The following is a 25,823-nucleotide window of genomic DNA, read 5'->3' on the forward strand; positions in this document are numbered from 1 at the left end:
GACTTTCAACATTTGCGTGTTAGCTAATTAGTGTGGGACATAAAAGTGAGTTTTAGTATCAGATTTAAAATTAAGTTATACTTACAGGTTCAATGACGGCAGGTTCACCCTTCTCTCCTTTTTCTCCGAGGTAACTTTGACCTCCACCCACCTACAGACATGAGACGGACCAGGTGAGCTTTATACAAGGTAACAGGCCACACATTCACATGTAATGGTAGAGCACCAATGATATGAAAGCTGAAAATAGAAATTCTGCGGCACCAGCAGATGCCCTGCCCTGTTGGATGTCTCCTCTTTTATAGAATTTACTTAAAATACCAACAAAACTGCTAAGAAAAGCTCATTAAATGCTGACTAGTATTCTGCATGCTTCATATAATTTGGGTAGTTCTCAAGGCAAAATGCTTTTTTTCCTCCTTTTTTCTTCCACTGGTTGAAAAAATACATCCCAATAATTATTTTATCAAGAAGCTATAATTTAGACTTTGGTCTGACTCCTATTTATTGAGCTTCTTGAAAGAAAAGCCAGGGACTGCAAAAAAGACCCCAACTGTGCACAAACGCAGAGGTTGATACCTGAGCCTATCCATACAATGACTTCACATGAGAAGAATTCTCAAACCACCTACAGCAGTGTGTCAAAAAACCCACTAGATTGCACAGTTGGTCAGAAGAGAGAAACAAACTCTTTTTGGAGAAAGTCATGGACTTTCCTGTCCTGAGAGTGGAAGGCACTAATAGAGCGGTTCAGATTAACCCAAGGCAGACTGATCTCAAGCCAACATACAGACAGGGACCATGTCACTTCCTGCCTCTGAGAATGTGGATCTCGAGAGAAGGAAGGGGGCTGGAATCAAGCCATTATACTAGCTCAGCAAAGATTTCAGTGTGGCGTTGAATACTGATCCACTTGAATTTAATGAATAAACATGTGCAAAGACTTAGTTTGTCATTGGGCAATCCCAGCAGATCATTGGTGTGATTACCAGGGAATAGCATGTCTTTGATAAACACCAAAAGGTCACGGATGCCAAAGGTTATGGAGGGTGTGTCTGTGCTGACAGCTGGGTCGACATCTGTTTATCTGTGGGAGACTTAGATAGACACGGTGTGTGTTTGTGCTTGATGGTGTATTTGTGTGGTGCACGTGCATGCGGAATGCTCCAAGTTATAACCCGATACCATTCGAAACAACAATCAAAAAGGGCACCGCAAACACCCAGTCAAAACAAATGCTTCTCAATCTTTGCACATTCCTGAACACCACCTCTGTCTTTCCCCCGTCGCACCATTCCAAAATCACTCCTTACTGCTCAAACACTTACGTTGCTCTCTCTGATGTCCGTCTCCGCTGGAACACCCGGACCAAACTCGTCCTCAGATGTAGGCTTGGCATCAGTGGGGCCATAATCGCCATAATCACCATATTCGTATGGCTTCTCTACAATCTCTTTGTGGTCATATTCCTTCAGGTCGTATTCCTTAAACTCATACACGTCAGTGGCAGGGTCCACCTTCTCCTGGGGGTCCACTGGGGCAGCGGTTTCCACAGCAGTAGTGGGATCCGCCCCGACCTGTTCCACACCGGTGATGTAATCATCCACAATTTCCCCGTCATAGTTCTGGGATCAATCAAGGCATCACAAAAAGGGGGAGGGGTTGATGAGAACATGGAGGTTTGGTTAGTGAAATAAACCCCTTGAACAGCTTTAATGATTCACATATTCATTATAACATGATTAATAGTCAAAGCATTAGTAATTAGCACTTTACTTCACTGAAATTATTGAGTACCAACTAAGTAAACTCCTCAAAAGAATTTTCAACTTAGTTGTGCACACATCCATGTTTATAATGCATCCAAAACTCAAAATATTTGAAACTCTATATATTCATATTTGATGTTAACAATTGGTTCTAAATAGAATGTGAGATTTTTGCAAATTATTTCCACTTTGGTGTTTTCAAAAAGTAAAATGAGTATCAATACAAAAAGAGAAAATGTTTCATTTCATACAAATTTGATTTTGTAAGCATCTTTTTGTCGTTGCTTTTTAATTGCTGTAAAACAACTAGCCTTTGAGGACATTGCCAAAACTCACTTCATGGAATCCTATCAGAGTCCAACCTTTCTTAATCATGAGCGGTTCATACATTTTTAAAAGTGCTTCAATGTTCTAAGGTTTTTGGGATTCACAGACACACAACTTTTGATTCACCAGTCCAATTACCTGTATTGTAAACTACAATCACTCGAAAAAAAACCTCTGATTTGGTTCATTTCACAGTGCATTTCTTGTATATCATTATCAAAAAAGTGAATTAAAACACTGGGCATCTTACGAAACACAATCTTTGGCTAGATCTATGTGAGACTTGAGCACTAATACAGAGACACGCAATACAAAAATCCCTAGAAGAAGGCACAAATGCATATGCAGGTGTCAGGTTAGGGGCTTCAGCCATCCACCGACAACACAATACTTACATTAAAATCATCCAACAATAGTATGCTGTGTATTGTGTTTTGTCTATAGACAATATGACACGGATTAAGAGTTGTCCAGTGCGTCACAGTCCTCAGTGTTCCAACGTGGGGAAGCATACGTTTAGTTTCTGTGGTTCGCCCTCTGCCCTGCCAGTTCAAATTAACGCATTCTCAAGCTGACTGGAGCTGCGTATCCACCTCAAGGTGCATCACAATGCAATTGGCACACATTTGGCTGGCGGAGCACACAGTCGTATTGTTTTACTTTGACCCCCAAATGTTCCTCATTATGTTGTGTTTTATTTGATGGTTTTGCACAAATTAAAACAAGATCTGGCAAATTCCGGATATAGCGAAAATAGAGGGGATGCGTCTGTCTACTGATTTTCCATTGGTCACGGTTCATTACATGACAACGTTTTCCTGTTTCGGCTTGAATCCAGACTCTGTTTGAGGCGGTTTCTCATGGAATCAAGGAGTAGCGTGAGCAGTTTGATGACAGCAAGGACTTGTTGGTTTCAAACTCCAGAGACGATAATAAAAAGTATACTTTGTTGTTTGTGATACTAAAGTAGTTTTATTGAAATGTTATTTTAAACCTGTAATTATGTAATTGAGAATGTGAATTGTAATTGGACTGATGGATGATAAAAGTTAATGACGCACGGAACACTTTCCACTGTGATTTCACAAATGTCAAGAATACAAAAATGTCTACATTTTAATAGCAAAATGAGATTGTGAAAAAATACCTGGCCTTGACTTGTGGTATCCGTTGGGGTTTCAGGCTGACTTCCGTCCACTGTGGTGTAGTCATACTCACCCGGGTAGTAATCTCCGCCCACATTTGTCTGAAGTCAGGCACGAACGTCACACAGAAAAATGCACAACATATCTGAGTTGGGTAAAGTCAATTTCAGGGCATATTCAAGACCTTGTTAATCCACATATTTATGCTGTCTACATAACCCAAAATATTAAATTAAGGGTGATTATCCTCAATGCATTTGGGCAGCAGAACAAGTGTAACACTAGTTGTGCTATATCTGAAAGGTGTGGAATATATTTAGTGACAAGTAATTTTAAAAAAAAAGTTTAATAATTAAAGAAAACTTGCAAGTATCAAGACATGCTGATGAAGCCGCACACTAAGTGTTACCTCCGTCTTGGGTCCTTCAGTTGGGGGAGCATCAGTGGCGACCGCTTCTTCATTGTAGTCATAGAACTCACCATATTCATAGTTAGTGTACTGTAAGGAAAATGGGGCGGGCAAAATAAATGAATTAGGTTAATCATGTAAATAAGGCAGCACAATGTCTAATTTTTTTTAAATCTTTTTTTTTTTTGTCACGTAATTTAGGAAATAACATGTTCAAATGTAATAAAGTTATTATCACATCCATCCTATATTTTGCATATGGATGACAGCGGCAATCCTTGCTTTCATTTCCCTCCTAACGCCACGGGTTCACATGACGCGATTGAAAGGTTCATGTCTGTAACCAAGCAAACAGCAATTAAGATTCTTGCACGCTTCCAACAGGATGTTAGAAGGTTAATGTGATGCCAGCAAAAACCCATCTGCCTCTACCGCTTCATTCTGTATGCCAACAATGGCCCTGCGGTTTCATTAATGGGCCTTTTAAAACAGAAACCGTGAGCTGTCCTGACTCACCACATGTAGGTGAATTATGGGGAACGTACAGAATGCAGTCGCAGGGCGTAAAACCACCGCTGAACCAGCCTCTGTGACAACAACATGTGTTCTGAATATATTTTTGGGGTTCTCCAAAGCATTCCATATTTAAATTTGACTTTCAGCTTAAGTGGCTTACTTTAAAATCCAGTTCAACATATTAGTTCAACATTTAGAGAAATAACCTTATTCCCTTTCTTCACAAAGGTCAGAGTAACAGATTGGTGCATTCTCATATCTGGCCGTTAAGTATGAAAATGGATCCAGGAGACAGTTAGCTTAGATATATAAGCTAACAGTCGATGTAAAAAAGAGAGAGGCAGGAGCAGAGGCAGAAAAAAGTTAACAGCCCAGACGCTGCTCTATCAGCACAGGGATAAATATTAGTCCCTGTGCGGCTGCTGAACTCATAAAGATAATACAAGATCCACGGCCTGCTGCAATGTTGGTCTGGCTTCCAGTCAGCAGCCCAGAGAGAGAGAAAAAGAGAGAGAGAGGGAGAGAGAGAGAGAGAGAGAGAGAGAGAGAGAGAGAGAAAGAGGGAGAGAGAGAGGGAGAGAGAGAGAGAGGTCACACAAGAGAAAAGTCTTGGCCAGACCAACTAAACTGACGGCGAGGGTCAGGGAGAAACACAGAGAAATATAGAGAACGAATGAAGGATTTTAAAAGATTTATGATGTCGAAGTGCTTGGCGAAGCTTCAGGCCTTCACCACAGCCTTGGATGAAAGGCGTAAATGCTGAAGTGGGCTCATAAAAAGAATCTCCCCCTTCCTCTTTTTTTTTTTTGCATCACTCCCTCTTCCTCTTTCAAACCAGCTGCAGACATGTGGCTGACGACTGCAAAGGCGGTTTGCCTCAGGTCAAGCAGCGCCTTCAGAGGCTAAGGTCAACGCTATTGCTCTGTGCTGTGGTCCAATTGTAGAGGTTTGGTTTAAGCAATATTGAGGGATGATTCATAAAGTTACGACATCAACAAAATTTTAAAAACTGATGAGTTGGGAGTTCAGTGATTTGTCCTCCCGGTGAAATATTTTTCAGTGATTCAGTTTTTCAGTTTTTCGGTCAGGAATGTAGGAAAAACATAACACAAAACTGCTCCCTGCTGTCTATTTAGAATTGAATTTGTCCTGGCGTTGAAGAGTGACTTGATGATGAAGGCTATATTTTCCGAGACACGGTACCCACTGTACAGCCAATATTTTCAAACCATGAACTGGTTCCTGATTTTTTAGAACCAGGGATTCTAAAGTCTATTTTTCCAGGTACTGGGGAGTCGAGCTGGGGAAGGAAAAGCTTAAATTTCCCTGGGAGTCTGGGCAGAGCCTGCAGAACTCGTTAGTGATATAAATCACGGGGCCACTCCAAAGTGGGCTCAGACTTCGTGGCAGGGAAAAAGGAAAAGTTTCCAGTGTGAGCTCATCAGTTATTTAGTGGAATACTAAAGGAAAATGTCAGCCGACAAAAAGGTTTGAACCAGCAGAATAACAAAAACTGAAGATGAAAAAGAAAAAGAAAGAGGAGGCCGTGACACAAAGCAATATGTTTTAATTAAGAGATTTGTCTGATAAGGCGACACATTTTAGGGCCAGTAGAAATAACATTTTAACTGTAGAAGATGAGCTCGATGTTTGTCACATTGATATAATAATTCATAATTTGCTGAAAGAATGCACTGGTTTGACTCATCCTACATATGATCTAGTATTGGGGACTTGTGTTGTGGAGTATCTCAAATTACAACCCAATCCTGAATATTTCCTTCTGTTCCTGTTGCTGTGTGTGTGTGTGTGTGGGGGGGGGGGGGGGGCAGTCAGTAGCTCGCCACCAAAGTTGACAGCACATCTCCTAGCAACAACGACCCTTAATTGTCAGTGAACCGTTGCCATGGGAAACAGCGACCTGCAGACTTAAAGCAAAGACTTTGCTTCCACGAATGTGTCGAATGACAGTTCTATTCTCTTTTGAAAAGAAGAAAATTGTGCAGTTGCAATAACATTCTAGTTTGTATTTCCTCACACACACAGTGAAGAGAATCATAATTTGTCTTTCACTTTAAGTCATCCGAACTTTCAAATTGAACTTCAATTCAAAGCATTAAGCTTCCTTGTTAATTCTCTTACTTCAACTTGTACTAATAACACCAAAGTGGGAGGCCTCTTTCCAACTCCTGTTATCGTCCTAACTCGCTCCCATATTTTATCCCTCTGGGATTCCCTCCTGCCTTTCCTCGCTCCCTCCCTCCTCTCTTTTGCCTCTTCCCTCCCTCCGGCCAACGACTCCTCCCCCCATCCCTCCTCTCCAGATACTGACCTCGTCCTCAGCTTGTTGAGCCTGGGGGGTGTCGTGGTGGTTGGGGGTTTCACAGTCGGGGCTGTAGTGTTCACAGTAATCATGGGCTGCTTTGGGGTCTGCCACTATCAGCAGCTGCTGGATGTCACCCTGGAAGAGACGAAGAAAAGAAGCATTTCAGCAACTGAAGCTATGTCAACAAATGTCACAGGCCCAAGTGTAAATTCCCGTGTCAGAGTTTTCTTTTATCCTCAGTGTTTTGAAACTTTCTACTATAGGTTTATGTTATGCCCATAAATTGTGTTAAGTTTCCAGTGTGGTTTGGCAAATGGCACCAAATAAATACTGCAATACAGAGGAGCCTGAGGCCTGTTGCTATTGAGTAGAAGCCAGTGAGACGCATGAAAACGAGCTGTAGCCAATACGGAAAGAGTTGTCATTGTAATTAGGAGAAAAAAAAATAAGTACAGTAGTTTCTGAGTGTATTTCAGCCAAACTTCATCCAGAATCCAAAAGTGAATGGATGGACACTGTTTTTTATGAATGGTAGTCTTGAGTGTCACACTAGAGGCACAGCTACGTAACAGGATTTTAAATTCTGTGGTATGATTGGAGTCGCTACGTCAAGATTGTAATTTACTGCTCTACATGCATTTTTAAAAGGGGTTTGGCTTTTCATCATTTGATAAAATACAAGATGTTTTCTGACATTGTTAATCTCTTGTTGTAAATCTTTTGCGCCGATTCAACTGCCCATCCAAGCCTTGGAATTGCTCCAACTGCTAGGCAGTTAACATTAAATCTGCAGAAATGTAGCGTGACTTTCTTAGGCCCCAACACCTCGAAATAACTCATGACACAAATAAAACACAAATGTTAATACCCATAAAGTAGACACCTATTCCTCCTCGCTTGATTGCGTCAGCTTTGCACTAATGTGGTGAGTATAAAATGTGACAATAAAACAACAAAGCAAATGTTGTGCAATACCAAAAGAAGTGGTGGCTTGACTATTAATTACATATTACTTTATGGAAAAAAAATCAAGGCTTTAAAGGGAGTCTGTAAGCATTTAGAAAAGAACTATTGTACAGTCCCCCCACTCAGCCAATAGGGACGGCAAGTCCCCTCACACAGCAGATAAATAACTAAGGTCTACTTATCTGAGGCTGTCTGTTTTTCATGAGCTTTTGGAAAAGGAAATTAGATATCTTTCCATCAGCCAAAGGCTCTTTTTCCATGACCGTCTTGTAAGGAATTTCTGAAACCAGGAACTGCTATGCCACGGATGTGGAGAATTTTATCTATACCCGTCAACCATATGGGCAACTAAGTTGACCTCTTTCAGAATCCAACCGGAATAAGTAACAAAGAGGACCCAAACAGCAGGGGAAAGAATCAATGCACCGTGTAAAGGTGAAAGAAGGACACAGTCATGGTGGCCCCTAAAGAGGAAGCCTGTGCATGCAGATTGCATTACATTACAGAAGGATACATCTGTACAAACTTAGACCTCTGGAACACATTAGATATTCACCGCCCCATGCTTGCATCATACATGATCAGTAAATCCCAAACAAGGTATCGAACAACACAAACAACAAACAGAAGATATTTAATTCTACACATTGACTGATGCCGACTGTTGACACTTGTTGTGACATTAATGCTTATGTTTGGTTATCATTCATTATGAGAAAAGACATAATACAGGTAATTAAGGGCATATAATGTGTACAGTTTACAGGATTTTAAAATGTTTTTACTCACATTAGGAAAGAAAATATTAAAACAAAGACATAAAATGGCATACTTGTTTTAATCAGTCACACACAAGATATCAACATTTTAACCCTTGTCTGTATCAGATTTGTAGCTTGGAAGTTATCCAGAAGAACTGTGACAAAAGAAATTGTAATTTTTTTTTCTTCAAATATTCTAAAAGCAAACAGAGAAGTACTATACATTGAATTTAAATGGTCCTTTCCACTCCACATCCACAGCATCTTAGAATAAATGTGGGCAGCAGTGGCCGAACGCCAATATGTGTTACCAAAGAGCAAAGAATGCAATGCCCAAATGTGGCAGATTAAACTGAGGTTGTACTCGGCAGCTTCCAGGTGTGATTGTGTGCAACTGAGTGTGGAGCAGGGCATTTCTGCTAAAAGAAGAATTTGTGCTCTATGTATTTAAAAAAGGGGGGAGGGGACATAACCCGCTCACAATAGTTCAGACTGCACCTTTTGAACCTCTACAACTTAAACTCCAGTGAAAAGCAGAATATCACAAATGTATGGCCGTCATTCAGCCACTACACACTGCATGTCGTGTTATATTTCAACACAAATGGAAACAAAGTCAGAGTCAGAGAGGAAAGCTAAAGACATCGACACACTGCGATCCTCCTGTCTATGTCTGTCTGTGTGCAGCGTTTCATGTCCGTTCGGTCTTACTTATTGCTTTGTTTCATGTATATTTACTAAGAAAACACAGGTACATGACATGAACTACAACAGGAAAACAAACATGTGGTGGAAATCTGCAGAAAAGCCTAAAACGTCATGCAGAGCTTGTCAAGAGACCACACACACACTTCAAAAGTGTTTCAATCGCTCTCATACTCCACGACTGGCTTCTCCCTCACACTTCCCCCTCTCTCCTTTTACTCTCTGTGTCTCCTTTGTCTGCATTTTGGTGCTTATGTTGATGTTACTGTCTAGATTGTCTTGCACACTTCTGAAGCGTCTGTTGAGGTTCCTTCTAAGAATTCCAAGAATGATCTACAGCAATGCCCTGGCTCGGAGCTCAGAGCTGGCACAGACACCATCGAATAAATCATCAGTCTAGGCTACACTACAGTCAATCTATTAATGGGTCTGCGTACAATCTGGGTGTAAATGCAACACGCCATTCCATTATCCAAACCGCTTCTCCTATTTAAGAGCTGATCCCAGCTGACATTGGGGCGAAGGCAGGGTTCACCCTGGACTGGTACACCCTGGACAGGTCGCCAGTCTATTGCAGGGCAGAGAGACAGACAACCATTCACACCTACGGCCAATTTAGAGTCCAATTCACCTAAGCTGCATGTCTGTGGATGCTGCCACGGGGAGACCACGCGAAGATGAAAGTCAAGAGAAGAGACTTGAATCATTATTCAATCCCCCGGTATCCTCCATCTAAATTTCACCCACAGGCATCAGAGTAACTGGGATTTTACACAAGCATACACATTTCACATCTGATGTGAAGCGAAGAAATGTAAAAGCGCGTATAGGCCACACTTGATTCCTCCCTGGAGCAGGTGAACTTGGCCATGAAGAGTATCCCTCCCAACACACAGCCGACACCCACCAGGAACATAAGTAAGTTCAAGAAAAGCACCAGCTGATAGATAATTGCAATTACTAGTGAGTAGTTTACGTCTGGTCTCATCCATGAGCATAAATCACATGACCAACCTCAGCAATCAAGACACAACTTTGATTAGATGCAGATAGCTCCCGCTGGCGCCGGATCTGAGATGACAGGAGGCACAGGGGTTTTCCCATCTTGCATTTGTTGGGACGAATTTGAAGGCATAAACAAAAATGTAGTTTGTATTTGACTCCATCAAATTGAGACCATACTTGTATGAAAAACTTTATTAACATTAGCGTGTCAATGGGATACCGACCTTATGGCTGATGCTGGTAAAACCTACAACCATAAACAGCTATTGAAATTTAAAATTTTGATATAATATTTAAATAAACACATGACAATATAGAGGAAATATTCCAGCGCCTCTTAAATTGTTTCCATTTCTTTCTACCCTTTGTCTTCTTCCCCCAACGCCCCACACACATAGTGTATAGTATAATTGTTCCCATACGCTTTTGTACAGTTATGGTTCTAGGCGCCCTCTCTCCCTCCCTACACTCGTATTTTGAGTGTAATAATTTGCAAGAAAATACCACAAAATAAAAAAAAAAACAACTATAAACATAGTGAAAGGTTAATTTAATTCTACTGTGACTGTTTAATTCAGCTCTTCTGCAACCCTACTCTACACTATTAAAAAAAATAACCCGTAGTTTCCACTGACGCCTACAAAACAACACATAAGTACTTAATTAGGTGGTTGAAAGATTGTTGTCTGTGTCCAGGTGCAACAGTCAATTTGCCTGCAAGTAACAGCAGAGGGATATTAATGCCTTTAAGAGACAGCACCCTTACATGGCACCAATTTTTTAGCTTAAAAGGTTACTGTATGGGCTCTCAACATGAATGAAGGAACGGATAGTCCTCACGACTGCAACGTTGTTAGACCCTTAGGATGCCATTACAGGTGTATTATTACATATTAGTTATCCAAAAAACCTTGATGCACTGTAACCTGCCTGTCACATTGAACCATCACCACCAGCTCACAGGCCATGCAGAATACCGATCCTGTAGTAAACAGTCTTTTGCAGATGTTTCTGTTTTTAAAATGCATATCGTGCAAACTTGCAGTATCTTTTGTAGCCTTAACTTACTTCTGTATTTTCATTACTTTATCTAAAAAGCCTGCTTTTCCAGGCTATGGGAGGGGAGCAGATCTCGAAAGAACAAATAGACAGATGGAATTTCAACACTGTACAAGGACAACAATTAACCAAGGAACAGAGAAGAGGAAAAATGGATAATACTCTCCTAATCCTTCCCAGCATTTTATCAAATGCAGCCTTTGTGGTCAGCCCAAGGATAAAGTTTCTTTTCAAGCAGTGGAGGCATACAAATGTCCTGCACCCTTCAAATATTAAACATTTCGTCTGCCAGTAGCTCACGAAGCTGTTGAACTGTTTGAACCATCTGCTTGCTTGTCTGCCTGCCTTTTCTTCACTTTTCTCTCAATCTCTCTCTCTCTCTCTCTCTCTCTCTCTCTCTCTCTCTCTCTCTCTCTCTCTCTCTCTCTCTCTCTCTCTCTCTGTGCTCTTTTCCATCAGCAAATGTTTTCAAGAAGCACCTTGGCTCCACTACTTCCTGGCTGTTCTGGGACCATTTAGTGAGGGTTCAAAACAAGGGACTTTGAGATCAGATAAAGGTACACTTTGACAAAGACACTTTGTAGACTTCTGTTTCTTCATCTAAACACATATCAGCGACCGACTAACCTCTAAGTAACAGTGACACTCATACAAATATGAAACAATTACTGTATTCGATGACACAACCCTAACCAAAACATTTTGTGACAAGTACTGGAGGGTGACAAGTGACAGAGGCAGATGAAAAGAGTCAGACCATTTCTCCTCCTGCCAAGTCAACCATAAACAATGATTCACTTGAAGGTTTGCAGCGCATCAGAGCCTTGTTAGATTCCATTGCCAAAGACTGTCCTGCTTGAGGGACAGCATTTTGGAACAATTTCCAGTCATGACAGACACATAAACAAACTATGTTTGCCTCCTCACAGATGCACACACACACGTTTTTATGCACGTATTAAACAAAGCACGCATAAACACACACTGACAGAAGGCACACAAATAAAATATCTCGCCCTATCCTTTAAAGTCTAAGAGTGGATTTACATAAAAATGAGAGCTTAGTCAAATACCGTGTGGTTTTTATTTAAAAAGAGTGAAAGGCAGAAGAAGGGGGAAAAAAAAACATTTGGAGACCTGGTCAGTAAGAATATCTTTTCAACAGCTGTGCAATCTGAGCCAAGTCCAAGCACACACTGATCATATTTTCCTCAAGCTTTCACTCTCCCCCTGCGCTTCCAACTTTGACACCTGCTTATGCAATCTACTGCAGTAAGGTAGCCATGTGCTCACAGTTCGAAGCAGTTTTACTGGGAAAGCTCCCAGCCAACCTCTGTAATTAAACGGAAGAATCACTCCAAAGTTGGGAAGCTCAGGTTTCATATGCTAAACGCAAACATTTTTAATCCATTTTTTCATAACTATGAATCCACAATTCTTCAGTCTAAGAGTTGGAAGAGAAGCTGCAGCAAATGTTTAACTTTTGTTTTACCCATTTAGGTATAGACCTCGGTATGTCAAGACATGTCAAGAGATCATGAAAGCCATTTCCACTATTACTAACATGTTGTATCTCGTTATCAGAGAAAATTGATGCCCAAGGCAAAATTTTAGCTGGCGCCCCTTTGAATCGTAGCCAATTCCACCACCCATCAATGTGTTCAATTACTTACATGGAAATGTTTAGCTTTATGTCTTTGGGGAATAACCTATGACAAAATAAAGTGTGATCAGCATTGCTTAATTTCAAATACCTGAACAGTGTTTCCAACTTTCCCTAATGCATTCTGGGTGGGAGTAACTGATGTTACACTTTGTAGTTTTTTTTTTACTGTGGGTTTTTTTTGTAATATTTAAGAAAAACTGCATTAAAATAGTGTTATTAAAAAAAATCTTTTCTCATTTGGGGCACCCCATGAATGGATGACGCCCTTACTATTTGCATATACTGCTTGTAGACATTATACAGCAGAACTGCATTACCCAACATCTCGGCAACGTAGTTGGATAGGAATTCCAAGAATTATATATCTAAGATATATAATAATAATGCTCTATAGACATAATTTTGCATGTATCTGTAAGATTTGACCTTGGAATAACTGGATGCTGATTGCAGGGACGTTTTACATCTTCACATTCTATTTATCTATAGTTGATATTGCAGCTAGCAGTAATCCAAAAGTTTCCATAGCCTCCAAGGTATTATGAGTGTACTATACCAGCTGTAGAAAGGACGCCAAAGTATAATCCCAGGGAACAAATCTGACTCAAACACATGGATTACATCTACTTTACAAACCTGCTTTTATCTATAGAAGAAAATCCATGCCAGTACACATTTTTGCTATTATCTGTGCAGTGTGTCTACAAGTAATCAGTTCGCAATCAACCAATCTAAGGTTATCAAACTTGAGGTGGAAATGATGACTATTTAAGATATGGCTGCATTTCGAGCTGGGACATCACAACATAGCTATTGTGTGATACACTGATTAAAAACACCTTGGAACACGCAAAAGAAATTAAACCCTTGGAACAACAATAAGAATTTCTTCTTCTCCAGGTTGTTTAAAAGTGAAAAAATGTGATTCAAGACCATTTAGTTTCATATAAATGTGCAAACAAAGAGCACTTCACAAAAGTCAAATGTCTGGTCTTAAATCACCATTAAAAATATAAAAGGCTTGGTGAAAGTACTAGGCTACTTTTACCCACTCCACCTAACTCTCAATTACCTTAATTACAACCACAACACTATTCACTTTGGCTTTCTGGCTCTCTTATGTTACAATTTACTATGGTTGTGTTCATTATAGATTTAATAATGTCAATTGTACAAATATGTTAGGCCATACCTCGTATCATGGCCGAAACGTGTCTGTACGTTTAACCTATAATGTGAATGCTTGCCAAAACCCTATTACTGAAAAAGGGTGGAATCAGTGGCTCCTCTGTGGAAAGTCCTGTTTGACCTGGAGGCAAACATTTTGCAAGCTGTTCTACTTAGAAAGCATTCCACATGCAGACATCAAAGAGAGGCTATTGTGTTCAGAGGTAGCATTCAGCTCACATTTTCCACTCAACTTCCAACTACCTGTGCTAAACCTGGTAGCGAGACTTCATTTTCACAATCGCCACCTCAGTAACCAAACACTAATTCTAAGGGTGCGCCCTGGTAGGAACAGTTATTGAGGGAATAAAATAAAATCCTCTCACATCTAGTGACAAAATACATGCAGTTCAAAGAACATACTATCATATATGACATAGACTATTTAAACTAATCCAAACTAGCGTTGAGAGAAAAAAAGGCCTTTGAACAACAGTGTGCAAGTAGCCTTTCCACAGACATTGGCCACCATAACTCTTGCCAAGTATACAAAGCCAATATTGTTGTTCTGGCCAATCAAATTCATCATTTACTGAATGAACAAGTAAATGAAAGACACATAAAATTATCTGGCCTTAAAGTGTTGTACTTAAAGTAGAAGACACTCGATAGTCCCTTTTCACAATGGTAAATGAGATTCATTGAGAGTTAGATTCCCAATATGCTTTCAATTATATCTTGGCACTTTTTCAGCTTTCCAAACTCCCTCAAAACATAATCACTTCAATCTAGTGGTGACTAACTGCATTATATTCCCGAAAGACACTCCTGTAGAGAGGATGGAGACATATTGAAGCAGACTATTGATGAATCGTGTTATACTATCTTTCCAAGACAGCAAGAACTACGCAAGAAAATAATAAAGATAATATAGCAATCTACATCAATCGTTCTTAAGACCTGTGCACTGATACAACGAAGGGAGGCATTAAAGAAATATGGGAAGTACACTTATATACTTTCTTACAGACATTTAAATGAGTAGATTTTTACTTCTCTCATGTGTGTGCATTACGTATGTAAATGGTGCAAGAAGCGATTATCTTGGGTTAGCATAAAGACTGAGGTGACATGACTCAAAGTAAAAAATATTCCTGCAAACCCATTAATTATCACGTTGCATCTGTTATGTTTAATCTATGCACAAACAGCAATGTAAAAATGACAGGTTCAAGTTTGATGGGAAATTTCTTCATTGCTACATTCCAGTCATTATGCTAACCCAAACCAAGCGTCTCCTGGCTCATGCTTGATACATAAAACACAAATGTGAGCGTGGCGTCTATCTTCTCACATAACTCTTGTCAAAAAAGCAAATAAGTGCATTTGCCAAAATGTTAAACCATTAATTTAAACACATTCACACCATAGTCACAACACAGCTAGCTTAATCTGGGTGAATAGGGATTCAATATGGCCGTCTTACCTCAAAGACTTCTTCATCCAGAATTCTGGTGCCAAAGACAGTAATGCCTTCTGTGTTGATAGCGGCCTGGTCGCTTCTGCCGAGGGGCCTGGTCACCTTCTTCTTACAGTCCACAATGATGGTGACACTTTTCTTTTCCACGCTGATAGCTACACGATGCCATCTGTGCAGCAGGGGAGAAGGTAGGTCAGAAATACTTCTTGAATGCTCCCAAATGTGACATTCAGGGAGCACATTTTTTCAGAGAGTTAGATGAAAAGATCCATACAACTCTTGATATTTGTGTGCTATTAATTTTAGCCACATTAGCTTAGCTTTGTCTGACATAAAGACTGGAAGCAACTGAAAACAGCTAGCCAAACTCCATCCAAGTGACGCAATCTGCACACGAATGGCTCTAAAATTCTGAAACTAACACAATAAAGCACATGTTAAAAACTATAATTTTTTCCTCTTTTTTAGACTTAGCTGTGTTAGCAGTTTTCCACTGCTTCCAACTGCTTCTTCTGTTTTCTAACATGTTCACCTATTCCTTTGAATGTTTACAGTTTCCTTTTAGTATGCAGGGAAATACATTTGGACATGGTAACACAGTAAGTCAAAGAGAATCCAAAAAGCCTTTCAAACCCCAATTAACTTAAGCTTTGTTAGTATAAAAAGGAAAAAAAAAACAAACTTCACACTACAGCAAGCTACATACCTATATGTCTTATAGAAAAATTGTAAATTACTTTGTTTATTTACACTGCAATGTTTTTTTTCTCAATAGAATCAGACAATAAGCCACGCACGGAATCCCTTGTTAGTATTTGTGCAAATGATTAATAACAACTTTAACATTGATTTGTATCCGCGTCATTTGGCAGCTCTGCAATTTATGAAGATCATGCCTATTACTGCGTATACAAAGTCTGCAACTAATCTGGAAAAGAAAAGCATGTCATCAAATTGCTGCAAGCCATTTGTTCTGACATTACTGTCTGACTTGTTCCATATGGCATTAAAGACTAAACAAAAGTATGATGACCATAAATCCAGACTTTTTATTTACCATGAATAAAAAAAACTGTTAAGCAGACAAGACGAGTTAACTATGTTCTGAGAGCCTGAAAATTTTTTTTTAGCTGATTACTTTTATTTAGCATGCAATATAACCTGTAAATATTGATAAGGTGCTAAAGATGATCATCAAATTGTCCTGCTCACACGAGCTTCACAACAACTTAATGTTTTACATCAACAATTGAAAATGGGACACAAAAGATACAGGGGACCCCACATCTGACGCAACATGTTCAAGCCCCCATGAGAAGCAGTCAGTCACTTACTTGCCGTCAGCAAGGTTGATGGAGCGGAAGAGGGGGTACTCCTCCGGGGCAGGCTTGCCATGCTGGTCCTCATACAGAAAGACCGGGGCACGGCCCACCTCCACACCCAGCTGCTGGATGCCTTGCTGGTTGTACACAGACAGCAGGAAGGACTGAAGGCCAGCCTTTGGCTTGATGGTAAACAGGATGGAGAAATCTTCAGGGAAAACTCCTCCTGAAGGTTGAACAAGCAGCAGGCATGTAGTTAGGTATGTTAAAGACCAACGGATACTTACTAACAAAATACGGGTAACTGCACATTTTTATTACAATAATTTCTAAGATTGTTGCCAAAAAGGTTTACTGCCTCCATTCCTTCTTCCAGTTTGAAAAACACTGATTTTATCACTTAGGGTACAATGCATCTTTTTGATGATGTGAGATGGGAAGATGATAGCACTCTTCTTCAGTGTACAATGAATACAAAGCAAAGTACAAATAAATGGAATCCAGACTCCATTTCACACTACATTTACTGTCATTTACACATCTTGCTTCTACATATGTTATTACAAAGGCAATTGTTTATTAGCTTTCTTACTTTCTCTCCTCCCATTACACCCCAATGTCTAGACAACTGGACCTTGAGCAGTGTTTATTAAGGAAGCTAAAAGAGACCATGGCATCCCATAAAAGGACTCAAGAGTGCCGATGTAGCCACCATAATTTTACGAGAGTAGTAAACACCCAAACAAGTGCCATATTTTTTAAAACCATTGTCCAAAACAATTATTATAACATTTCCAACGTCTCACCTTTCTAGATTAATTATAGTTTTCAAATTTCTATTATTAAAAGCACAACACATACTGCACAAATTGAGAGAATTTATTCAACAACACCTTCTACCCAAGTTAGTTTTGACGAAGTAAGCAAGTGGGACTTTTTTTTTTTTACACTTTCCCCAGTCTTAAATAAATAATCAGCAGGCTTTGGCTGTGAATTTTATTGTTGTATTATATTGTGTTTTTATGCTTAAATGCAGCACATTTCACATATCAACTGCAACTGGGAGGATTAGAAATTGACAAATAGCTTATTTACGTCTGGCATTAGCTGATTGGTGTTCTACAGTTATCAGTAATGACAAGTATTGCCCTATAGAGTGCATTATTGCATTTTCAGATTACATTATTAGGAGGAATGAGTGTAAGAAAGTAGCAAACCAATGGTTACACAATCAAATGGCTTTTTTTTTATATGAGTGGACTCCTTCCAAATAAAATAAGTATGGCTTTATTGCTCACAAACAGCTGGGCAGCAGACTTTGAGTCAGGCAATACACACCGAGTATGAAAACCCAGCTAGATTTCCATAAATCAGCCAAACACAGCCTGCTGAAGTCTGCCAGCTACCAAAGTGCAGGACAGATACTTTATCGACAAGATGAGTCGACAAAACATCATCAAAAATGTTTCTCTCATTGAGTTGCTGTAATACATTGTAGGTTTTGGTTCCCCAAAATATTCAACAACAAAAATCTGCTGTTGCTCCTCATACCTGAACCATATGTTGACATGACATTTTATGCACCATGTGCTGAGCCCTCAAACATCAACGCATTCAACTCATCTTCCATAAAAGTATTGCTCAAAGTCTGCACTGCATGTTAGAGGACAGGTGTTGGGTTTCATTTCACTCTTTAAATAATTATTTGCTATTTTATTGGACAATTGGAATATGTTGAAAATGTTTCTCTGTTGCCATTAAGTGGTTTAAGACAGTAAACAAAAGCATCTGTTTCACTTTCCTCCAAAACAATTATTTGTATGAGTAGGCGTAACATTTATAGCTCGAGGGACGGCAGTGTTGTTTGTTTTCTTCCCCGACTTCCGTCTCGATTGATATATCTACGCCGCTCAAAATATCAATTTGTCTAACACTTAACAGGATTACAAGTCCAGTAAAACTTCTCATCATCCTCAGTGGTACTTTGTGTTTGGTTTCGCTTCGCACTAAAATGCTAAACTAAGATAGTTAACCGAGTGAACTGTAATTATATAGCATAGCTGCATAATTAGTCCATGTTAAAAATCTGGATAGATTGTTTTACACTGAGATTGTGCAAGTGTCCCTGTGTCAAAGCTGCTTTTGCAAGGTATTATGCAGAAACTCATATATCAGAAAATATATGGTTGTGATGTGTATTTTGCTCAACCCTGAAACGTGAGTAAGTTATCCTTAAGATCCTCAAATTCTGCTTACACTTTACATCTTAACCAATTATGGAGTTCTACTTTTTGGGAGATTCATTCTCTACTGTCCGGAACCACCAAGCAAAGTGGATTGCTTAGAGCATCAGTGTAAACGCACATAATCAGAGGGAGGTAAAGAGTGAGGTTACCTGGGAAGAGCTGTTTGGTTGGAGCGCTGATCTGAGCTTGTTTTCCCACCCTGTAAGCGATGTCGGGTTTGGATCCTCTCCGGACTGTGCAGAAGCCTGTCGTTTTCCGTACTCCTTCGGGAGAGCTTTGGAAGTCGAGAGCCTTCAGTACATCTACTTGATCAACTGAGGAGGCAGAACAAAGAATTGATTACATTACCCGATGGTACATTGTCAGCAAACATTTCACAACATTTGCATAGCAATACGCTATTTGTGGGAATGCATGTGTTCCCTATCCCCGCTTTGTATTTTTGCATGTATGCAAGTATACATTGTTTAAACAGTGTGATATAATGATGTATCCATGTGAAGTTGTTTAGATTGAAAATGATTACTTTCCTAAACATGAATCCGCTTGTACATGCGATGCTTTTTCAGTCAGCTGGAAATTCAGGCGGAGGGCGTCGTGTGCACAAACAATGAACATTTAACTGAGTGCTAAATGCTCACTCTCTACATATACTGCAACAATAGCAATTAAACAATTTTAATTTAATAGACATCTGCTAGAACGCATTATAAGCGTACACAGCGAATCAGCAAAACAAATCTAATGGGAGCTGGTATTTGGATGAAACATCAACATTTACATCCGTTACATCCCTTGCTTGTTGGCCAGGAGCAGTACACACACACACACACACACACACACACCCTCTCCATCCACTACTGTTACTCCCACAGCCAACTAACTATGGAATGATGCAACTCGTTGCTGCTGATCACTGGGTCCTTGGAATAAGGAGAGCGCAGAGGGGGGCCGCTTTACGAGCTTCTCAACACTACTAAACAGTTTTCTATCAATGTACCTGGTGCTCAGGGGTTAGACTACTGTGCAGTGCAGTCATAAACACTGTTACTCAGTAATTGTCGAACTTGTTGCTCTGTGTCTCTTTCTGTCCCATCTGTAAATATTTGTTTCTCCCGTCCCTCGAGCCATGCCTAATAAGGTATTTTTCAAGGCTAGGGTATAAATAGGAGTCTTGACGCACAACTGAGGTTAAGTGTCTTAAAAAATATACAGAAAGAGGAAGCTGTTATTTCAAGGGTTTCATTATCAACGTGTTTTAATCTGGCTTGTTTTAGTTGACATTGTTGATCTAACAGTAAGTTATTACTTGATTCATTTCTCACTTTTTTGTTTTGGTGATGTGACCAATATGCAAACAGAGCTGGACATATTACAGCTTACAAATATACGTGTCAGTGCTGTCGGGTGGACAAACTGCAGACATTAAGCCTCTACAACACCTCAAACAATAGTTTGTCATTTCGGTACGGGAATTTTACTGATCGATATATCGGCTTAGCCAATTGTCGTTCTAGCTCAAGTGTCTTTTAAACCCACATTTTCCATGCAAGCCGATGTCTAACTTTTGCTGATCACCAGCCACTCGGGCCACAACTAGAAGATAATGGAAAATGTTAAACTGTAGTGTCACAATACTTGCAGAGAAGAGACATGAAGACAAATGACTGACAGTCTAATGACATAGAAATATGTATGTAAATGTTTATAACATTAGTAACCATGAACGCAATCTCACTTTGAATTAAGGCTGTCTATTGGCAAGCAACTCACAATGCAATATGTATCACAACACACATGTCACAATATAAGATTTCATGATATATTGCGATACGATACATATCGCAATATATTGCAATGCTCTTTTTATACGAAAAGATGAAAATAGAGCTGAAAATACAACTGGCTGTATAGCACCTCAATCTAATACGTACATCACACATTAATAAGTCAGCGAACGAATTGCATTCAAACTAACTCCAAAAATATGACGTGAGCATAACATACAACTTGGTCGTCGTCAATTATAGCATGTCAGTGCTACTCTTTCTCTGCAGCAAATGCTCAGAGATGCTGTCAGTCAGTACAGGAACGGAGAATGAGGTTGTTTGACACTCACAGGGATCCGAGGCAAGTTAAAGGACATGTAAAATTGTTTGAAAACAGCAGATTTTTTAATTTGTATGTATTAATGTTAGTCGCAAACATACTGTTACACATTTGCTTAATAGATTATTGCGATAGTAAGCAATATTGATAGTATTGCACAATACATAACTTTGTACTGGACGAAATGAAAAGTGTAATCCACAAACCGCCTGAATTTTTTTGTTTTTACCAAACAAAAATGGGAATATTACAAGATACAGTAACAGAGGAACAAACCTCCAAACTTTACAAAAGACACAGCAGAAAAAAACAACACAGTCATGTTGTTTTAAGTGAGTCAAGAGGCAGGATGTGTCGTCTTAAAAAGACCCTGCAATGATAAACAATGTCTGAATAGTCAGCCCAAAATCTCTCCGGAAAGATAAGGCCTTTAAGGAATGGCAGATAAGGGCTTAATGGGAAATCTCCCTTCCTTGGAAAAAAAAAATGCCAGATTCATGTGTTTGATATTGGCTTGAGCAATCGGTGGGAAAATAATTTAAAGGGATCAGACAAAAGACTGAAAGTCACATTGGAGGAAATCTCCTCATCCGCCTTAAAACTGGATGAAACAAAAAGAATGTGACATAGATTACCAAAGACAGGCTAATCAATTGAAAAACCATATGTTCTTTCTTTTCATGCAAAAGGTAGACTCCAAACTCTTCAAGTTTGACCACCGATTAGGGCCTCTGAATTATATATTTTAACATCTATCTATAGTAAAAGCCAAAGGAATTTTATTATATAAATGTACGCTTAATTACATTTTCCGTTTTTGTGGCACGTGAAGCCAGGAAGTGCTGATTATGCAGTTCCTGTTCACTTTCAGTGGAGGGGGTCTGAGATGGGTGGAGCTATAAGCGCACATGTTGAACCCATTATGGTACCAGCACCACTCCCAACACCCCCCAACTAAAACATACATGAGACTAAATGGAGAAGGCTCCATCCCTGTAGCAACTTCTCCTGTGACCATAAAAATAACAGCTGGAGTGGTGAATCCATCTCGCTTGATTCGAGCATATGCTGAGCGATGGTGTCTTGAGTTTTGGCTCATTTGAAGTTGCCCAGATCTGTTTTTAATTAAGTGATGACTGGAGTTATTTTTGCTGATATGGGTTTAGATTATCTGATGCCACAGATCATGAATTTAAATTGTTAAATAAAGCTGTACTAGTGCAAAATTAAGCAAAGCAGTATCAACTGAAAGAGATGGAGATAAACAGGCTCTATGACTGACACTGCACACAGAGCAAGTTAAAAGACACAGGGCTCGTTTTGTCCTAAGAATAATACCAGGCTGACTTCTGACTTGGACACAGACAGAATAAAATATGGGTACCAAACGCCAAGTCGAAAACCTCACACCAAATGCCTCATGAAAAAGAAAATAGTCTGTGGCTCTTCTGAATATTGTCCCAAGTACAGAGCTACTGGTTCTTCAAAAAAAAAAAAAAGAAAGCTTGGACTAAAGGTCTCTTTGTGAGTTTCAGAATGCCTTTCTGCATTACTGCATACCTCAAGGCCTCATATATTCCAGATGTGCTGAATTGGCCAGGAACCCCCCCCCCCCCCCCCCACACACACACACACACACACACACACACACGCACACACACTATCCCGCATCCCTGACTCTTCATCCACTCTCCTTCCACAACCGTTGCTTCACAGAAGTCCTGAAAAACAGGCTATAGCCCCAAACCATTAAAGACCTCAAATGAATAAGCATAGCTTTTTAAAGGCTTTTGAGCTTTATAGGAGCCAGAATGCAATACACTCATGACATCCTGAGAAAAGGCACAAACCCTTAAGAAGGAATCAACCATATTCTAATGATAAGGATGAAAACCACAAGAGAAAGAAGACGGTTCTCTCATGCTAAAGGTACTAAAGCAGCTTCAGACTAGCCACAGTCTTGTCTGAGGGGTAATCATCAGTCTCAGATTTTTAATGACACATCTTCCTGTCTGCTGTCAGGGGCTTGTGCTGTACTATCTGCCATGTTAACAAGCTACTAACATGACAAAGCAGAGATGCATGTTGAAACCTGTTAAAATCATTAAAGCGATTTCGCCAGCAGATCCTCACACATTAAAAATACAATTTCAGCTGTATAGTCATTACCCGTACTCATCGGAGCCATACAGTGTTATGTTTTAGGGTTAGACTCGGTATTAACTTCTCGATCCGTGACATTCTGACTTAGTGTCTCTGCGGTTGTGCAGAAGCATCTTGGGATGTCTTGTCTGTCTTTTTTGTGTCACTGGGTTCTACTGAGAGTTGGCAGCAATAGGCAGCAATTAAAGTGTATTGGAAAGCCTGTAAATGTTTGCTAGCACATCATGCAATTATGGTTAGTTTAAATATCAGTCAGAGTGGAGGAAGATGGGCAATGGGCAAGCAATGCCGCCGTGGTGTTTCCTTGCATGATCTTTTCATTTTGGGGGCGCCCTCTGCTGACTGAATGTTTATGTTTAATAAGCAATTGTACAGCCAAAACAATGGTTCAAAACAGGGTGGGACTTAAGACAGGAAATGATTAGACAGGATGCAATACATTACACATTTCACTAACCATTCTGAAAAAGCCTCTTTTTGTAATTCAATTTAAATATTAACTTTGTAAACAACTATTCTGCCACTATTATGACTTTGAAAGGTTTTATAATCAGTTACCTGATGTCAAAACCACAAAGCGACATGAATCCAATTTGACAGATAAATGTCTCCTGGCTAGCTAAGCAACAATATGAATGTCTCTCAGGCTTTACAGACAAAGGGAATATGAAATAAGTTAATGTGGCCCACATATGTGTTTTTAAAGCAAAGAAAATTCTCCAGATTTTTTTTCTTGTTTCCATTAACGCCCCTTCTTGGATTTAGTGGGAGCCCAGATAATGTGGAAAGATGGTGATCCTTCAGGCCAGAATCTGAATTTCACTTCCAGCATTCCAGTGTTGGGCCCAGTGTATAATATACACTTTTTAAATATTCCTCACAAAACCTTTTTTCTGTTTAAAATTGCACAATGCAACAATACACTCAAAATGGTAGCTGACACCTCATTAGACAAGATAAACAACATCATGTGCCAATTGTATGACTTTTATGAATTTGATTAAAGGATTAAGCTCTTACTTCACTGATATGTTGGAAACTTGTAATCCATATATGTGGGGTACTAGTTACAACACCAACCACCGTGCGTAAAAGTCTTGCGTAAAACCTGAAGGGTCTCTAGTAGTACTGCCAAGTGGTAAAGAGGAACACAACGACACAAATATTGTTTCTTTCTTTGACATATCTTTCGAAATTATACAGCAGCACATACATTCTAGTATCTTCTCTAATAAGCAGGACAATTGCTCACTTGCAATTTTAGGTAGACTTGTTACTACCACCAGAGTATCAGCCTCTCCTCCCTGACCACACCTGGATGGCAGACTAAGATTACTAAAATACTCAGAGGGAACTACGAGGGAGCAGCAGCTCCGTCGGCTTGTGCCAAGAATAAACCCTACATCACAAACACCGCAACAAAAATCTGGACACATAGAAACCATGTCGGTGGCCGGTACAGTTCAACTTTACGCTTCATATACCTTTAAAGCCACCACAAAGCATCGAGACAACTGCGGTGATACAGCGGTCCCCTTTTAATAAAGTTTCTGGAAACGTGGACGCAGGTGTCGTGTGACAAGGGCTCAAAAACAAACAACGAAATCCCGTCATCATCATGAGATAAAGTTACTCTAATATAAAAACACACACTCATGTATGATCAAATATGTTGCGTACGGTGGAAACGGCTTTTGTGCAGCTGTGAAGGTTTATAAACTCAGTAAATCGGACTTTCCTGGCAGATTGGCAGTCTACTAAATTAAAGTCGATGGCGGATCGCTTGCTGCTCCGTAAGCCCACTATCACCTATGGGCTGGCCGCCAGCCGATTGGACGCCCTCCAGCTGTCCGGGATGCCCTGGAGTTGGCAATGTGACTGTGACGTGGTGTAACAAGCAGCCTCTTACCTGCTCTGACATTGGCAGCTTGTAGAATTAAAAGTAATGTGACCGCAGCGACTAGTGTTGAATCCCATAGCCATCCTTTCGTTTTCCACCTGGTGGTCCACCTTTGCATCTCCATGATGAAAGCCCGCAGAAGTACAGAAAACGGGCGACTTTTGATCAAATTCGGTCCTTTCCACAATCCACAAAAGTGTTGTTATACTAGAGTGCCATGTGTGCGAGTCTAATGGTGTCTCTCACTGCCAGATTGGGCCCTTCAGATCCGCTCCACCTTAAGCCCAGCTCTTAGACTGATGCTAAAGGGCTTTCATGGAGAAAAAAAAAAAAAAACGCAAACCCACTCGGTTCCCTGAGAGGAGGCTGGACAACCGCCGCAACACTGAACCTGAACCGACTGCAGGATACTGACACTGGAAAATCCTCCTTTCATCAAATCACCAGTCGGGACAGTCGTCTCCGGACCCGCCCCCTGTGCTCCAGCATCAAGCGGAGCAGCATCCCAGCGGAGCCTAATTACAGGACACAGTGCAGCATCTTAGATACATACTCTCCTATAAGTGCTTCAGCGCATGTTTCTTTTACAATCTTTTACAAAGATCTAAATGAAAATGTAATGAAAAAAATAAAGAATTGTGGCCCAACTTTCCCATCAATAAATAAGCTTATAATAATGGGTATGGAAAAAAGTTAAGCAGTAGATGTACTACACAAAATGCAAATAAATTGGTGGGATGGTGCTGTGAAACGCATCTACATGGGCCAATGGCTATAGTGAA

At 40.0% G+C, this 25,823-nt stretch overlaps 1 protein-coding gene across 2 annotated transcripts in view; it reads right to left on the reverse strand.

Moving 5' to 3' along the window:
- Positions 1–25,337, reverse strand: part of LOC137782202 (collagen alpha-1(XI) chain-like) — a 75,135-nt gene extending 49,798 nt beyond the window's left edge. For both annotated transcript variants that reach the window (XM_068571384.1, XM_068571383.1), the window contains exons 1-9: positions 25,051–25,337; positions 19,019–19,183; positions 16,636–16,849; positions 15,308–15,470; positions 6,499–6,627; positions 3,651–3,740; positions 3,244–3,342; positions 1,329–1,625; positions 86–151 (exon numbers count right to left, since the gene is read on the reverse strand). In XM_068571384.1, the coding sequence (XP_068427485.1) occupies positions 86–151; positions 1,329–1,625; positions 3,244–3,342; positions 3,651–3,740; positions 6,499–6,627; positions 15,308–15,470; positions 16,636–16,849; positions 19,019–19,183; positions 25,051–25,165 (1,338 nt within the window). In that variant the 5' untranslated portion in view covers positions 25,166–25,337. The remainder of the gene's footprint in view (positions 1–85; positions 152–1,328; positions 1,626–3,243; positions 3,343–3,650; positions 3,741–6,498; positions 6,628–15,307; positions 15,471–16,635; positions 16,850–19,018; positions 19,184–25,050) is intronic.
- Between the last annotated feature and the right edge of the window lie 486 nt (positions 25,338–25,823).

The sequence above is a fragment of the Clinocottus analis genome, unplaced genomic scaffold (assembly GCF_023055335.1).
Source record: "Clinocottus analis isolate CAN_PGR_092001 unplaced genomic scaffold, fCliAna1.0.p SCAF_11, whole genome shotgun sequence".
NCBI classification, from domain to species: Eukaryota; Metazoa; Chordata; class Actinopteri; order Perciformes; family Cottidae; genus Clinocottus; species Clinocottus analis.